General features: G+C 45.2%; 1 protein-coding gene across 2 annotated transcripts in view; it reads right to left on the bottom strand.

The window, feature by feature from the left end:
• The window catches only part of GBE1 (1,4-alpha-glucan branching enzyme 1), a 446,779-nt gene that overhangs the window by 127,602 nt on the left and 300,923 nt on the right, over positions 1-18,254 (bottom strand). For both annotated transcript variants that reach the window (XM_063956309.1, XM_063956310.1), the window contains exons 11-12: positions 937-1,035; positions 679-789 (exon numbers count right to left, since the gene is read on the bottom strand). In XM_063956309.1, coding sequence (XP_063812379.1) covers positions 679-789; positions 937-1,035 — 210 coding nt within the window. The remainder of the gene's footprint in view (positions 1-678; positions 790-936; positions 1,036-18,254) is intronic.

Here is an 18,254-nt window from a genome sequence, read left to right as displayed (position 1 = left end):
AATTTTAGCTATCTAAATGTGGACCCTTACCTCCCGGAATTTTTTTGAATATGGCGGTGTTTCACAAACTCCGCCATTATATAGTCCAGGTTTTAAGAATATCCTTTAAAAGTCCAGCATGGTAAATCAAATTGACTGACTTACTAATTAAGTCAACTGTGCTCGAGCATGGATATGCTTAAAACCTGGAGTCTGGGAAACTCTGAAGTATGGGATGCAGAGTTACAGCTTTCCAAAAGCCGTCATAGAATAGATTTAACATTTTTTAATTGCTTTTGCTAATGTTAAAAAGAAAATTAGAGAATGGATTTGGTTAGACATTCAGCAGTCTCTTTAAAACGATTAGCGATTCTGGTTTGGGCAACTGTTATGCAATTTTACCATTTTATATAATAAACGCACCAGTAGATGGCACGGTGTTATCTTGTGGATATGATCTAATTATCCAACCAGAATGAACATAAAGTCAGTTGCAACTCAAATGAATTAAGAAAAATATAGAGAAAAGACTCTATAAAACATTTGACTATAAATTGAAGCAATAAAATAATAAATCTGGTTGAATTTGTTGTGCTTTAGTTTAGTCTAGCACGTACTGTACATATGCTCAACAACTTGGCAGGTATAAGGTATTCTGATTGACAATGTCTAGTAAATATAAATATATAGACATATTACTTGGTCATGACTTTCTGCATAGGCAATGTACTTTTCATTAAATCTTCTATTTGTAAGAGTATGCACTATATTTCCCATATTCCAATCTTCATCTTTCAGCTCTTTCAAGATCTGCATTGGAAAAACAAAACATGTCTTTTACATCAACAGATTTTACAATTTATTAATGTACAATTTTCTAGAACAGACTGATCATTTAAAGTTAACCATATAATAAGCAGTCTTGCATGGAAGATGGCAAAAAGCAGGTTTCATTACCTCAATCCACTTATCGGGCACAGCCATCGCTAGCCGGTAATCAAATCCAACGCCGCCGTATGACGTAGGGCAGCAGAGAGCCGGCATCCCAGAAACATCCTGAATAAGGATAAATAAATATATGAATTATGGTATACCCTTTCTGTTACACAGATATAAGGGCACAAACAGTGACTGCAGATGTAAAACTTTTCCCCCAAAGATTTTATTTGGTCTCTAGATATATTACTTTTGCACCAATTTACGCAGTCCTAGCTTTAATCTAATATACTGTAATTCTCACTGACACGTACAATTAAACACAGAGGGGCTCAATTCAATTAGAAGCTATATAAATCTGTGAACATACTCCAAAGAGCTAATTGAGCAACACTGTAAAAGAATCTCGTCATTCACGCATTTCGCCTATGCTCATGTGATTACATTATTAGCTAATTCTTCCAATTATTTGCTTGGTGCATTGTGCTTTCTCTATTAATTTAATTATACATTATTAATAATAATAATAATAATAATAATAATAATCTTTGTGGAAAAACAGCGCCATGCTGAATGACAATGTGACAGAGGGAACCTAATGTTGCAAAATATAGCAGTGGCACCCAGGGGTGCATTGGAGCACTTGCAGGGGGGGTGCCCTGCATTAGTGGTCCATTAGCAATTCAATTATATGTGGTCAATGTGATAGGCAAAACCATTGCTTGTAGCTTCCAATCATAATATAGGTAGACAAACAGAAGTGAACCCTGTCCCTCACCACTGAAGCTGAACTTATGGACAACATGTAAATACAATTTAGTAAATAAAATAAAAAATCTGAATTTACAATGAAGACATTTTTGGCCTAAGGGTGTTGTAAATAAAATTCTGATACTCTAGGGTGCAGTTATTCACAATTGTTTGGTGACCACTGCATAAGAGCGTTACCAGCCCAACATTGTCATAAACTGGTGCTTCCAGTTGGTTTTTCAGGGGAACCCTATCATGCTTGTTCCCCAGATTTTGCCGCCACCATCCTAGTCTAAACAAATATAGAGTGGATTTCCCACGCTCTGAGCAAGCAGAGTGAACCTGAACTGCATTGAATAGAAGCGAACAGGAAGTAGTCCATCAATTGTATTGAGGCTCTGCTAAGTGCATGTTCTCTTCTTTCCATATTCTTACCCCCAATGGATTTCCCATCCTGAAGGAAGATAACAACTGGCCCTCACAAATTAAGTGAGAAATACAGGTGTGTGAGAGTGTTGACTTTTAATAAAGTGTTTTTTAAAGTGTGTTTTTTTTTTACACTCACCCACTTCCCCAGAGGTATGTACCATAGTACTAAGGCAATTTTCTTCTAGCGGGGACCAGGTCCTCATACAGAATTTAGGGGGTCATTTCGAGTTGATCGTAAATTTAGCACAGCTACGATCTTCTTCCCTGACATGCAGGGGGACGCCCAGCACAGGGCTAGTCCGCCCCGCATGTCAGTCCGGCCCCCCCTCGCAGAAGTGCAAAGGCATCGCACAGCGGAGATGCCTTTGCACTTCAAGAGTAGCTCCCGGCAAGCGCCGCTGCAGCCCCGCCCCCGGTCACGCCTGTGTTTTGTGGACCAAACCCACGAAACGGCGGGTAAACGTTACGCCCCCTCCAGCCCAGCGATCGCCTCTGCCTGTCAATCAGGCAGAGACGATCGTATCCCTGCTACGGCCTTCAGGTCCCGTTCACTCTGCTGCGTTAAAACGCAGCGAGCGAACAGGTCAGAATGACCCTCTTAGTCTGGTGTGGACACTACAAAAAGGGGGGGGGGGGGTTGGGCTAACTGCAGCTTTCCCATTAAAGTATCATCAGACAAGACTATTTGGGGAACTACTACAGGGCCACGAGACAGCTGGGAGGGCCCCCCCCCCCCCCCTTCCTTCCCCATGTTAGTACCACTGAATGCCTATGTTACCTGTCCCCAACCTTCGCCTTTTTTTACATCATTGCTTGGAACTTTTTTATTTTTTTGCAGTTATGTATTATAACTTTTTTTTTTTTTTTTTTTTTAAACACTGCAAAGGACTGCATACACGCAAAACATGACCCATTCCATTAGGCACAAAGTGCTATGTTCCTGGACTTCCTTGCCAGTGGCAGAATCAGAAAACGGATTTGCCTGAGCCAGGAATATATGTACAGCCACGTTGCATGCTGGGAGACCGAAAGCTTTGACCGTTTGATGCAAATCCACTGTCGCGTCATCATATCCCAATGTTATCCTCTAGATAACCTGTCGACCCTGCCGGAGAAAAGGGGAGTCACACCAACTGCCACCCCAAACACTGCCAAACTTTGCCGTCACGACTCCCTGGCAGTTGGGGTGATGCCCATATTTAATTTTTGGACCATGCTGCAGCCCCACCACTGCAACAGTCACTGACAAGGAAGTCCAGGAACAGAGCATTTTGTACCTATTGGAATAGGTCACGTTGGAGGTGATGGGGCTGTGTCCCCCCGCAGGTATGCATCTCCCACTGTACTTGGTTGTTGTTTACATGGCCCTTCCCTCCCCATCCCACACAAGTGTCAGGTGCGAGCACCTGCACAACCCACCGCAAACATTCATGTATTCTGTTTGTGGGAAAGCACAGTGCAAAGAACAATCAGCTCCATATTATGTGTGCGTGGGTGTTCATATTTCCAGAGTTGTACTATACTTTTAACATGACATTAAAAACAACTTACTCAGCTCCATGTGCTTTATAATAATGCCATAATGTACTCATTACTCATCAATTCTTTGATTGCATTCAGTTTGCAGCTTGGCATATGAATTCAATAGGAAGCATGCACTAATAGATAATTTCCCCCAAAAGACTAGTTCTCAGAAAATTAATATCGCCTGCTTGCACAGCGAGAACATCGAAATGCTTTCCAATTTTTTTTTTCTATTGCAAAGCCGTAGCAGTAGGAAACAAGGTTATTTCAATGACCATTGATTTCAGACATTACAATGCATCTTACCCAGCATGCTAAAATTAAAATGTTATGGTCACAAGTAAGCAGCACAAACAATGTTTTAAAATCCGTACTTATTGTCTTTCAGTGAACACCATTTATCAAGGGCAATCCAGGACGGTACTGTATGTGCAATTACCAAAATAAACAGAAACATCTCATTCACGATTGCGTCTTTTACACTTCCATATTTAGTATAAATAGCACAGTACAGGGCATTTTATGCACGCGTTCCCTCTGCATAAGAAGCAGGTTCATGACCAACGCTTTGCACAATTAAAGCAGGTATTTAAATGTGGCTCAAACGCCTGTGGTTTGCAAATGTTAAAATGTCAAGTGAGGTGAAAGCTGCCCATTACAGTACTTGGCCTTCCCTCTCAATTTGAATGTTACCCGTTTTCCCAATGTAATGCTTGTTTGACCCGCATTTAGCCATCAGAACTTAAGATGGAAAAGGGGCATAAGGCTACCTTACATGTATGTATCATTTTCTGATTTTAAATATGTTCCTTTTTGTGTAATTACTTTATTTATCTACAATAGCTGGGGAAATGAATGCAGTTAAAATGAGTGATTATTAGAGATGTGCTGTTCGGTTCTCCATAAATCCGAATCCACACGAGTTTTGTGGATCCGAACTGAGCCAAAGCCCGGTCCCAGTTCGGTTTCTTTGCAGTTCGGAATCCAGATTTTAAGTCCAAATTTCGGGTTTTGGATTGCAAAAATGACTTTTAGCTGTTTTCATTGATTTTTATCAATGATTATTGATTTTTTTTTTACCAAACCAAAAACTGAATCCGAACCAAAACATTTTAAACCCCGATGATGAATTGGAACCAAAACAAGGGGGTCTGTGCACATCTGTAGTTAGTATGGGCGAATCAAAATCAGGGATTTTGGCACAGTTAAACAGTTAAGCAAAGTTTCTCCAATTTGAAAGTACAGATGTATCCTCCTACAGTGTTGCTGTGGGAGGCAACATATCCCGGCGCTGACGCATTGTAATGCGGCCTTCCACAGCCTGCCCCTACCCCATCAAATGATATGGGTAGCGGGAGCATAGCTTCTCCCTACCCCTGCTGGATGTCCAATATACAGTATCCACTCCCTACCAGTTTTCCGCTACCACTTAGTCATCAGGCATCAGAGCAGAGAACTAGTTGGGAGCAAACTCCAAAAAGGTTATTAAGATCCAACCTCAATGTTTTTGTAACAATATTGTGCCATTTTACTATTTGATGTTTTATGTATTCTTTTGCTATATTTTTAGATTTTCTATCAACTTGAATCCATACATACACTCATACTGTACATGCCAAGCGTGTTGCAAATTAATATGCTCTAGCACCTGATTTCATATTGCAGCAACTGTAAAAAAAAAAGTAATAATGATGCTGTATACAGTAAATTCCTTGGTACGGCCTCATCTGGAATACTGTGTCCAGTTCTGGAGACCATATCTCCAGAAGGGATTGTCAGGATTCCCACAGTCGGAATCCTGACACCGGTCACCAGCCTGAATTTGGCTCTCTAATTCCGCTTTCAATAGGTATCTGCAATTATGACATGCTCTCGGTACCCAGTTTTGGGTCCATAATTTGGATTTCCTCCGTCAAACGTGCATTGCTAATATTGGTGCAGTGTAAACTGTTTTCTATGTTATATTCCATTCTTAATGCCTCGGTTTCCCCACAGACTTCTAGTCTTGGTGGTATATTTACTTAAGTGCGTTTTTTTTTTTTTTTTTTAGAAGTGGTGATGTTGCCCATAGCAACCAATCACATTCTAGCTATCATCTTCTAGAATGTGCTAGATAAAGTAGAATCTGATTCGTTGCTATGGGCAACATCCCCACACTTTAGTAAATATACCCCTAAATCCCCTAGTTCCCCAATAGACACAGTGGTCTTGGAGAGAGATAAAGTGGATGGAGATAAAGTACCAGCTAACCAGCTCCTAACTGCTATGTTACAGGCGGTGTTTGAAAATGCCAGGGAGCTTGTTGGTACTTTATCTCGCTCCAAAGCTTAGTAAACAAACCCCATAGTTTCCTTCGAAAACAGAAGGCAGGCAGTTGATCCAGAAATCTGGCAACATATGCTAGACTCTAGAGAGTACCTGTGATGCTACTTCCTGTGTCCACTTTCACAGGGTGTACCACTGCCTTAAAAAGTTTGTTCTACATGGGAGTTACGTCAGTCTCAAATTTCCCTAAGTATAAAGGGGGTCATTCTGAGTTGATCGCTAGCTGCTTTCGGTCGCTGCGCAGCGATCAGGCAAAAAAATGGCACTTCTGCGCATGCGTATGTGGAGCAATGTGCACGAGCGTCGTACTATTACAACGAATGATGTAGTTTCACACAAGGTCTAGCGAAGCTTTTCAGTCGCACTGCTGGCCACAGAGTGATTGACAGGAAGAGGGTGTTTCTGGGTGTCAACTGACCGTTTTCAGGGAGTGTTAGAAAAAACGCTACCCTGAAACTACACAAAAATATTTTGTAGCCGTTCTGCGATCCTTTCGTTCGCACTTCTGCTAAGCTAAAATACACTCCCAGTGGGCGGCGGCATAGCGTTTGCACGGCTGCTAAAAACTGCTAGTGAGTGAACTCGGAATGACCCCCAAAGTCCTTTTTGTACATTTTGGCATATATTGTGGGACTATGATGCTGTGTTTCAATTTTGGAAGCAGGAGTACATCCAAAACACTTTGCCAGTGCCTGCTCTTTTGGTCCCCATGATTTGTTTGTTTGGGATTTCCCTAGAGAAATATCTTAATAATTCAATGTGCCGCTATATTTTTAGTTTGGCAATACTGGTGAAAGTTATTATTGCCCAACCAACTTTTCAAACAATTGAATATCCCCTCATGTATACCCAGCTTAATACTAAGATGATATTTAAAAGTCCACTCAGAGCAATTTTGCTACCTTTTTAAGTTCAAGTTGAACCCAGGTTTATTATAACTGAAAGAGTCCTATAAATCTATAGGAGAGAATTGTACAGGAATACATGTATATAAATGTTTGTTTTATAATGTCAGTATATAAACGATGAAACACTGTTAATTTCTTAAAATTTGTTGCCTCCTAAAATGTGTGTCTTCTTTGCACCATGGATGCAGCGACTGTCCACTTGGGATACAAACAATATTCCAGTGGGCGGAATGCCAGCTGTCACTATAACCGGCAGCGATGCAGCAAGTCCCCTCGCAGACTTGCTGCGATCGCCACGCTTCAGGCCTGGTAGCTCGAAGCGCTCGCCACAAGTTGTATTCCCACTCGGCTGGTGACATAGATCCATCAACCGAGTTGGAATACTGGTCCGTTGTTGGTATTCCGGCTGTCAGTTTATCGATGGGTGTCGGATTTCGGCGTAAATTAACCCCCCCCCCCTCTCCCCAAGCCCTCATTTTGGATAGGGTTAAACCTAGTTTCACCTAGTTCACTCATAAACCCCCCCGACTATTTCGGAGTGATTTTTTTGGGGAAAAATGGTCAGTTAAGTGGTTAACTACTATTTCATTATATTAATAAAACATATGTTTTTATAACTATAACCACAGAGCAGTACACCAAAAATTTTTTCCCGTATTGTAGCTGGAAATTATTACAGCCAAACAAGTTGCAGGCACAGATTTGTTAGTCTGATAGTCTTTACAGAAAGCTTCATGCAGTGTCCAGTACATTCCCCTGAACACGCCATGGTGTAAGATCAGGTCAAGAGATAAAGGGCGGTATCCTATTAGCAGCGGTACTGTACTGCTGCTAATAGGATTTGCCAGGGACTATCCTATTACCCCCGATGGCGGCGTCCTTTTCCCCTGATGCCGGCATTTATCGGGGATTATGCTTCATGTGCCCGAGCATAATCCCTGAAAAACAACTGCAGAGGCCGCGAAAAGACATGGAATCGGGAATTTATCCTCAATCCCATATGTTATTGTGTAAACAATTTTGGATGTCTTTAACAGCCTCTAATTGGATACCACGATAATGACCACCGGTCATTGATTGCGATATCCAGCCGTTTTTTCACGGCTGACATTGTATCGGGGCTAAAAGGATACCTCCCGTAGTCTCCTGGGATAAACAGTCACAGTCTGCATGCAGCAGCCAATCAGTATCACACCAATATTTGAAGGGAAATGGGTAGGGGGAAGACTTGAGCACAGGTGTATCAATTAGGGTGTGAATCAATTGCTAAGAAAATATTGTTCCATAGTGTAATATAAGTACCATGGTTTTATCCAGTAGAATTCCACTTAGAAATGTCTAGGGTGGAAGTACTACTGAGAGTATGATGAACGTATATACAAGAAGGGGCAGAAGAAACTCTCTTTTTCTGGGGGTTATAAAATGTAACTTTAATTACTGTACTTTAAAAACAATAAGTATTGTAATCACATACAGATAGACAAACATCACATATAACATTTAGTTGTAGATAATAGCAGAGATAATAAGATTTTACACTTACCGGTAAATCTATTTCTCGTAGTCCATAGAGGATGCTGGGACTCCGTAAGGACCATGGAGAATAGACGGGCTCCGCAGGAGGCATGGGCACTTTAAGAAAGACTTTGGACTCTGGGTGTGCACTGGCTCCTCCCTCTATGCCCCTCCTCCAGACCCCAGTTAGTGAAACTGTGCCCAGAGGAGATGGACAGTACGAGGAAAGGATTTTTGGGAATCCCAGGGCAAGATTCATACCAGCCACACCAATCACACCGTATAACTTGTGATAACTACCCAGTTAACAGTATGAACAAACAACATAGTCTCGGTCTAAACCGATGAAACTATAACATAACCCTTATGTAAGCAATAACTATATACAAGTCTTGCAGAAGAAGTCCGCACTTGGGACGGGCGCCCAGCATCCTCTACGGACTACGAGAAATAGATTTACCGGTAAGTGTAAAATCTTATTTTCTCTAACGTCCTAGAGGATGCTGGGACTCGGTAAGGACCATGGGGATTATACCAAAGCTCCCAAACGGGAGGGAGAGTGCGGATGACTCTGCAGCATCGCTTGAGCAAACAGGAGGTCCTCCTCAGCCAGGGTATCAAATTTATAGATCTTTGCAAAGGTGTTTGACCCCGACCAAGTAGCTGCTCGGCACAACTGTAATGCAGAGACCCCTCGGGCAGCCGCCCAAGACGAGCCCACCTTCCTAGTGAAATGGGCCTTAACCGATTTAGGCAATGGCAATCCTGCCGTAGAATGCGCCTGCTGAATCGTGTTACAGATCCAGCGAGCAATAGTCTGCTTTGAAGCAGGCGCGCCAACTTTGTTGGCTGCATACAGAACAAACAGCGCTTCAGTTTTCCTAACCCTCGCTGTTCTGGCCACATAAATCTTCAAAGCCATGACCACATCAAGGGACTCGGAATCCTCCAAGTCCCGTGTAGCCACAGGCACGACAATAGGTTGATTCATATGAAAAGAAGAGACCACTTTAGGCAGAAATTGAGGACGAGTCATCAATTCTGCCCTATCCACGTGGAAAACCAGATAGGGGCTTTTATGTGACAAAGCCGCTAATTACGAAACATGCCTCGCAGAAGCCAAGGCCAACAACATGACCACTTTCCAAGTGAGATATTTCAACTCCACTGTTGTGAGTGGTTCAAACCAAGGTGACTTGAGGAAACTTAATACCACATTAAGATCCCACGGCGCCACCGGAGGTACAAAAGGAGGCTGAATATGCAGCACCCCCTTCACGAATGTCTGTACTTAAGGAAGAGAAGCCAATTCCTTTGAAAGAAAATGGATAAGGCCGAAATTTGGACCTTTATGGACATTAATTTTAGGCCCAAAGTCACTCCCGTTTGCAGGAAGTGAAGCAGACGACCCAAATGGAACTCCTCCGTAGGAGCAGTCCTGGCCTCACACCAAGAAACATATTTTCGCCATATACGGTGATAATGTTTCAATATCACATCCTTCCTAGCCTTGATCAGGGTAGGAATGACCTCCTCCGGAATACCTTTTTTAGCTAGGATCCGGCGTTCAACCGCCATGCCGTCAAACGCAGCCGCGGTAAGTCTTGAAACAGACAGGGCCCCTGCTGCAGCAGGTCCTGTCTTAGAGGAAGAGGCCACGGATCTTCTGTGAGCAACTCCTGCAGATCTGGATACCAAGTCCTTCGTGGCCAATCTGGAACAATGAGGATTGTTCTTACTCTTCTTAGTCTTATTATTCTCAACACCTTGGGTATGAGAGGTAGAGGAGGGAACACATAGACCGATCTGAACACCCAAGGTGTCACTAGAGCGTCTGCCGCTACCGCCTGAGGGTCTCTTGATCTGGCGCAATACCGCTTTAGCTTTTTGTTGAGACGGGACGCCATCATGTCTATCTGAGGCAGTCCCCATTGACCCACGATCTGTGCGAAGACTTCTTGATGAAGTCCCCACTCTCCCGGATACAGGTCGTGCCTGCTGAGGAAGTCCGCTTCCTAGTTGTCCACCCCCGGGATGAATACAGCTGATAGGGCGCTTACATGTCCTTCCGCCCAGCGAAGAATCCTGGTCGCTTCTGCCATGGCCGCTCTGCTCCTTGTGCCGCCTTGGCGGTTTACATGAGCCACTGCTGTGACATTGTCTGACTGAATCAGAACTGGTTTGTCCCGAAGCAATGCCTCCGCCTGGCGTAGGGCTTTGTATATGGCCCTCAACTCCAGGATGCTGATGTGGAGACAAGTCTCCAGATTCAACCAGAGACCTTGGAAATTTCTTCCCAGTGTGACTGCTCCCCAACCTCGGAGGCTTGCGTCCGTGGTCACCAGGATCCAGTCCTGAATTCCGAACCTGCAGCCTTCTAGGAGGTGAGCACTGTGCAGCCACCACAGGAGAGATAACCTGTCTCTGGGAGACAGGGTGATTCTCTGATGCATTTGTAAATGGGACCCGGACCATTTGTCCAGTAGATCCCATTGAAAGGTCCTCGCATGGAACCTTCCGAAGGGGATGGCCTCGTACGATGCCACCATCTTCCCCAGGACACGTGTGCAGTGATGCACTGAAACCTTTTTTAGCTTTAATAGGTTCCTGACCAGGGCTATGAGCTCCTGAGCCTTTTCCATCGGAAGAAAAACCTTTTTCTGGTCTGTGTCTAGAATCAGACCCAGATAGGTCAGGCGCGTTGTAGGGACTAGCTGGGACTTCGGTATATTGAGAATCCAGCCGTGCCCCTGCAACATCCTCACCGACAGCGACACGCTGTCCAGCAACTTCTCCCGAGATCTTGCGTTTATGAGGAGATCGTCCAAGTATGGGATAATTGTGACACCCTGCTTGCCCAGGAGCACCATCATTTCCGCCATTACCTTGGTGAAAATTCTCGGGGCTGTGGAAAGCCCAAACGGCAACGTCTGAAATTGGTAATGACAGTCCTGTACTGCAAATCTCAGGAACATAGATTATAAAACTCACACTAATTTTACTTAGAAAGAGGCAATCAGGCGCACTTATTACCAACTTTAAATAACCTGGATAAGGAAGATCTACAATGCTGCTCCCAATGAATAATCTGCAATTATTCAAACCGAACAAGAAATTCCAATAATGTATACTTACATGTGTACACAGGGAGTGCTAAATATTCATAATTATCCAATTTATTTAGACAATAAAAAATAGAATGACAATGCACAATTTAATAATAATAAGATATATCAATTAAAAAATTAAAAACCATATTAAATGGACATCTCTCGTGGAAATAAACAACTCAGTTGCTGGTGTTAAAGGGTCCAGATTAGGCTATTTAGCCAATAATTACTGAGCAAGTCCAGAATCCTAGTGTATCGTTAGTGTCACCAGCAAGTAGCTTTTAACTGTTAAAAGATGTACTGTAGCAGTCCAATGCCACTTAAATTTAAGCTCACCGCTGTTGGAAGTGTTTCCAAACTCCCATCTATTGCTGTTCAGCGGTGTCCCAGTCTCCCCTGCAGGCTTACCAGTGTGCGCTGATGAACCGTGGCCGCACAGCCGGACGTCTCCGGCAGTGATGTGGAGCCTGATTTGCAGACTGGGGGAGAGAGCTGGATGCAGGCAGCACGGAGCAAAGTGGTGACGGATAGATATAAGTTGATTTCCACAGAGAAATTGTAGGTTCCTTGACGCGTTTCTCCGCTATAGGTAGAGTAGCGGTTTCATCAGAAGGTATACTCAATGTCCACTTTGGAAGATATTTATACAGTGGCCATCCAATCAAAAGGCATTGTCCATTAAATAACAGGTGTAGAATAAACAGGTAATTACTTTGGTGCCTTATCCAGGATTTTGAAACACAATCAGTGTAAATAGAAATAAAACAACCTTTTTTATCATCAATCAAAAAGTCTCCTTATGAGGAGCTCCATTAAATTAAAAAAGAAAGAATGTTTAAGATATTAAGAGCATAAAAATATAGATTAATATTCTATATATGGCATCGATCTGGAACATTGCGCAATATACTTCAAGGGCAACCTAATATGATCATTTTGATCCAAGAGCTCTGATAGTCTAGTGGGCTAATGCTGGAGAGCACCAATCTAGACAGATCAACCTCATAGGTTCGATTCCCGTGACATTTTCTTAAAAACAAATGTGGGTAATCTTTTTTTGTTTTTTTGTTTTCTTATCTTATTATTTTGTTAACCCAAAAATTACTTCCGAGGAAAAATAAGATTTTACTTACCAGTAAATCTATTTCTCGTAGTCCGTAGTGGATGCTGGGGACTCCGTAAGGACCATGGGGAATAGACGGGCTCCGCAGGAGACAGGGCACTTCAAGAAAGAATTTGGATTCTGGTGTGTTCTGGCTCCTCCCTCTATGTCCCTCCTCCAGACCTCAGTTAGAGAAACTGTGCCCGGAAGAGCTAACAGTACAAGGAAAGGATTTTGGAATCCAGGGCAAGACTCATACCAGTCACACCGTATAACTTGTGATAAACATACCCAGTTAACAGTATGAACAACAACGGAGCATCAGATCAACCCTGATGCAGCCATAACATAACCCTTATTTAAGCAATAACTATATACAAGTATTGCAGAAGAAGTCTGCACTTGGGACGGGCGCCCAGCATCCACTACGGACTACGAGAAATAGATTTACCGGTAAGTAAAATCTTATTTTCTCTAACGTCCTAGTGGATGCTGGGGACTCCGTAAGGACCATGGGGATTATACCAAAGCTCCCAAACGGGCGGGAGAGTGCGGATGACTCTGCAGCACCGAATGAGCAAACACAATGTCCTCCTCAGCCAGGGGATCAAAATTGTAGAACTTTGCAAAGGTGTTTGAACCCGACCAAGTAGCCGCTCGGCAAAGCTGTAATGCCGAGACCCCTCGGGCAGCCGCCCAAGAAGAGCCCACCTTCCTTGTGGAATGGGCCTTAACTGATTTAGGCAGCGGCAACCCAGTCGCAGAATGAGCCAGCTGAATCGTGTTACAGATCCAGCGAGCAATAGTTTGCTTTGAAGCAGGCGCCCCAAGCTTGTTGGAAGCATACAGGATAAACAAAGATTCTGTTTTCCTGACCTTAGCCGTTCTGGCTACATAAACCTTTAAAGCCCCGACTACCTCCAGTGACTCGGAATCCTCCAAGTCAGTAGTAGCCACAGGCACCACAATAGGTTGGTTTATATGAAAGGATGAAACCACTTTCGGCAGAAATAGTGGGCGGGTCCACAATTCTGTTCTATTTGCATGGAAAACCAGATAAGGACTTTTATGTGACAAAGCCGCCAATTCTGACACACGCCTAGGCGAAGCCAAGGCTAATAGCATGACCACCTTCCACGTGAGATATTTTACTTCCACCGTTTTGAATGGTTCAAACCAGTGTGATTTCAGGAAACTCAACACCACGTTAAGCTCCCAAGGTGCCACTGGTGGCACAAAAGGGGGCTGAATATGCAGCACTCCCTTTACAAACGTCTGAACTTCAGGCAGAGAAGCCAGTTCTTTTTGTAATTAATTAATCTTTTTGTAATTAAGTAATTAAAATCCTATTTCTGCTGTGGGGTACACTGGGCTCCACAAGTCTGGACAATGGGGTGTAGAGTAGGATCTTGATCCGAGGCACCAACAGGCTCAAAGCTTTGACCTTCTTCCCAAGATGCATAGCGCCGCCACCTATATCACCCCGCCTCCCAGCACAGGAGCTCAGTTTGTCAGTTGGTGTTGCAGTAAGCAGGCACTTAACAGAGAAAATCTTTTTATGAGGTAAAAAGTGAAGACTTCAAGGGCAGCAGCGGTGGGAAATGTCTTGTGACATTCACTGCTGCAGCTCCAGCTCTCTCCAGCGGCGCTGTACACTCCCGAGCCCTGGTTGCCGGGTACCTACAGCGGAGGCTCCGGTTTTCTTCATGTTAGACACACACGGCTTGGGCTCTCCAGGATCGCGTGGCCGCGCTGCGGGAGGTGGTAAGTAAGTGGGTCCCGCTCGATCCGGCGCGGTCAGTGGGAGGCGGGCCGCGCGCGCTGGCGGTGGACACTGTGGATACAGGCGATCGATCCCACTAGATCACCAGGGCATGGGGGCGCAGTTCAGGTTCTCTCTCTAAACCGATTTTAATATCGCCCACAGTACCCGGTGGTTTTGCCAGCAAGGGGGATAAAGCTTAGACCTGAAGCCCCTCCCTCAGCCCCAGGGCGCCATTTCCAGCAAGTGTTCCCACCCTGGAGCTGCATCTCTGTCTTTTCCTCACTCCCTTGTCAGTGTCTGCGGCGCCATTACTCCTCAGCTCACTGTTCCTGGGACTGCTTGGGCAAATCCTCCTATGTAAAGCCGCCTGGTTGTCAGCGCTGTGCCTTTACATGACACTTAAGTATTCTACCTGCCTTTTTAGTCAGTGTTAGTAAGAAAGAGTGCACTTAGTCAGGGTTTATAGCACAATTACCCTGTGATATACATCCAGTTTCTTACTGTATAGTGTTATATCTATTGACTATATAGCTGTGTAAGCTAGTCCAGTGCAGTATTATTGTCTGTAATAACCTCTGCATTGTACAAACTCTGACTATTTGTGTGTGCATTGATAGCTGAGTGGTGTCCATCTCGTGTCTTTCACTCAACTTGCTATCCCTATATTCTATAACATGAGGGGGCTTGGTGCGTCTGGTGTTATTTAATATAGAATTTTCACAAAGATATACTGTATTACATATTTTTCTCTGTGATTTAGTCACCATATCTCTCCTTTAGCTCTGCTGGTGCTGACTACATTGCGCAGGGGTTTGGGTTTAGGGATATAGTGCTGCTAATAATTGTACTGTGTTACCTCATACTGCAAGTTATATCATGTCTGCTACTGAGGGTAACGGTTCTGGGGCGGTACACACTGCTGGTGTTGCTGAAGCCGCAGGCACATATGGGGAGAATATAGCAGCTGTGGGCTCTGGTTCTGGGGGCTCCTTGCCACTCAGTGGTACTGTGGCAACGGAGGCACTTACTGACCCTCTGTGGGCCACTTTTTCCACGCTTCTGCATACGCTAGTTCATAAACTAACACCCCCTATGGGACCCCCAATGCCGGTACAACCGTATGTGGTCCCTGCAGCTAACCCGCCGTTGGTGGACGATTTAGCTGCTCAATTAAAGAAGTTGAACCAGTCCCTGACTACTAAAAAGTCTGACCAACGCTTGCCTAAGTCCAAGAGGTCCTCTAAGCGAGCGCTTGTCTCCTCACAATCCACTGCCGTCACTGACATCTCGTCTGATGAAGACAGCACATACACTGACCCCACACTCAGATACAGCTGATGGGGAGGGTAGTTTACATGTGGATGTTCCTGATCTTTTGGAGGCTATTAAGTTAATTCTGCAGATTACGGATGATCCTGAGACATCCGTTCCTCCTAAGAAACCAGATAGGTTCAAGCGTCAGAAGGTGATTAAACAAGTTTTACCTCACTCACCACCTAGTGGATATACGTCAGGAACCCTGGAAAAGCCCGGGTACGAAGTTTGTGCCTCAAAAGAAGATGCTGGCTCGCTATCCCCTTGCGCCAGAGCTGTCTAAGAATTGGGAAACGCCTCCTCCAGTAGACTCACATGTGGCTAGGATGGTGGTTTCCTCAGCTCTACCTGTCACTACCGTCACGTCTCTAAAAGAGCCTACGGATAAACAGGTCGAGGGTTGTCTAAAAGCGATTTACACCCTCACAGGTGCTGCACAAAGGCCCACTATTGTAGCTACATCGGCAGCAGAGGCTATTGAAACATGGGCCTTGGAGTTAGAAGCTGAAATCTCCTCTGACCATGCTAGACAATGCTTGTCATATATTGTCACAGCTTCTCGTTATATTAAAGAGGCGGCTTCTGATGCCGGTATCCTAGCAGCCAAGGCCTCTACTACGTCAGTCCTGGCTCGCAGGATATTGTGGCTGAGATCCTGGTCTGTGGTTCTGGACTCTATAAAAACCCTGGAGGTACTCCCTTTCAAGGGGGATATTCTGTTTGGGGAGGACTTAAATAAGATAGTGGCTGACTTGGCTACTGCCAAAACTGCCTGTCTGCCTAATACAGCTCCTTCTGTGTCGAAGGCCAAAGGCACGTCCTTTCGCCCCTTTCGTCCTTCAGGTAAAGCAAAAGGTCAGGCGTACCATAAGCAGGCCCGCACTCCCAAACCTGGTAAGCCGAAGCCCAAAAGAGCCTGGGCTGCCTGTCAGCCAGCAGCCAAGACCGATAAGCCTGCCGCATGACGGGGCGGGCCTCCCCCTGGGGGATCCCAGGGTGGGGGGCCGGCTTCTAGGGTATACCCAGGAATGGTTGAAGACCACTTCAGATGCCTGGGTACGGGAAGTTGTTACTCGAGGTTACGCCACAGCCTTCAAAAACCGACCACCTCATCGATTTTGCCAGACAGATGTCCCGTCGGACCAGACATAGGCAAACACTCTGCATTCGGTGGTACAGACCCTCCTGGATACAGGAGTCGTAGTACAGGTGCCTCTTGCTCAGAGGGGCCGGGGGTACTATTCCCCGCTGTTTCTAGTCCCGAAACCGAATGGGTCCTCCTGGCCCATTCTCAACCTCAAGGCACTGAACAAGTTTGTGAAGGTTTCCAAGTTCCGTATGGAAACCCTTCGCTCTATAGTTCTGGCCTTGGAACCTGGGGACTACATGGTCTCCATGGACATACAGGATGCTTACCTGCATATTCCTATAGCAGTGTCACATCAACAATACCTGAGGTTCGCTATTGGCAACCTCAATTACCAGTTTCGGCCGTTACCTTTTGGTTTAACAACGGCTCCGCGAGTCTTCACCAAAGTTATGGCAGTGATGACGGTGGTACTCCGCCGTCAAGGGGTCATGATACTGCCGTATCTGGACAACTTGTTAATCCTGGCAAATTCCCCAGATCTTCTCCTGCGTCATCTGGATATGACGGTCCGGTTTCTACAAGCCCACGGGTGGCTCATCAACTGGAAGAAATCCTCCCTGGTCCCTGCTCAGAGCATGGTGCATCTGGGAGCGCTGTTGCACACTCACAACCAGAGGTTGTTCTTGTCTCAGGAGAAAGTCCTGAAACTTCAGGACAGGATTCGTTGCTTCCTTTCTCGTTCGCAAGTGTCGATACATTTGGCAATGCAGGTGCTGGGCCTCATGGTATCAGCATTCAACATGGTGGAGTATGCTCAATTCCATTCTCGCCCCCTCCAGAAGCTGATTCTAGCCAAGTGGGACGGCCTGCCTCACCGGATCAGGTCTCAAATGATCTCTTTAACTCCGGAGGTCCGTCTGTCGCTGCTCTGGTGGCTCCAGGACCGACAATTGTGCAGAGGCCGTCCCTTCTGGATATCCAACTGGGTCCTGTTGACGACAGATGCCAGTCTAAGAGGTTGGGGCGCAGTGCTGGAGCAGCACTCCTTGCAGGGTCGGTGGACCAAGGAGGAATCTCTCCTCTCGATCAACATTCTGGAATTGTGGGCGGTCTTCAATGCGTTGAACCTAGCCCAGCATTTGATATCAGAAACGTCCTGTTGAAGTACAGTCGGACAACGCCCCCACAGTGGCTTACATAAATCATCAAGGCGGCACTCAAAGCCGTTTGGCAATGAAGGAAGCCTCACGGATTCTACGTTGGGCAGAACGCCATCTACCGGCAATATTCATTCCGGGAGTCCTGAATTGGGAAGCGGACTTTCTCAGTCGTCAGGACGTGCATGCCGGCGAGTGGGGCCTCCATCCAGAAGTGTTTCAACTCCTCGTAGAAAGGTGGGGTCTTCCAGATGTGGATCTGATGGCGTCTCGACACAATCACAAGGTTCCGGTCTTCGGAGCAAGGACAAGGGATCCTCAAGAAGCATTCGTGGATGCGCTGGCAGTGC

The sequence above is a fragment of the Pseudophryne corroboree genome, chromosome 2, assembly GCF_028390025.1.
Source record: "Pseudophryne corroboree isolate aPseCor3 chromosome 2, aPseCor3.hap2, whole genome shotgun sequence".
Taxonomy (NCBI): Eukaryota; Metazoa; Chordata; class Amphibia; order Anura; family Myobatrachidae; genus Pseudophryne; species Pseudophryne corroboree.
This window is presented reverse-complemented; position numbering and strand designations above follow the sequence as displayed.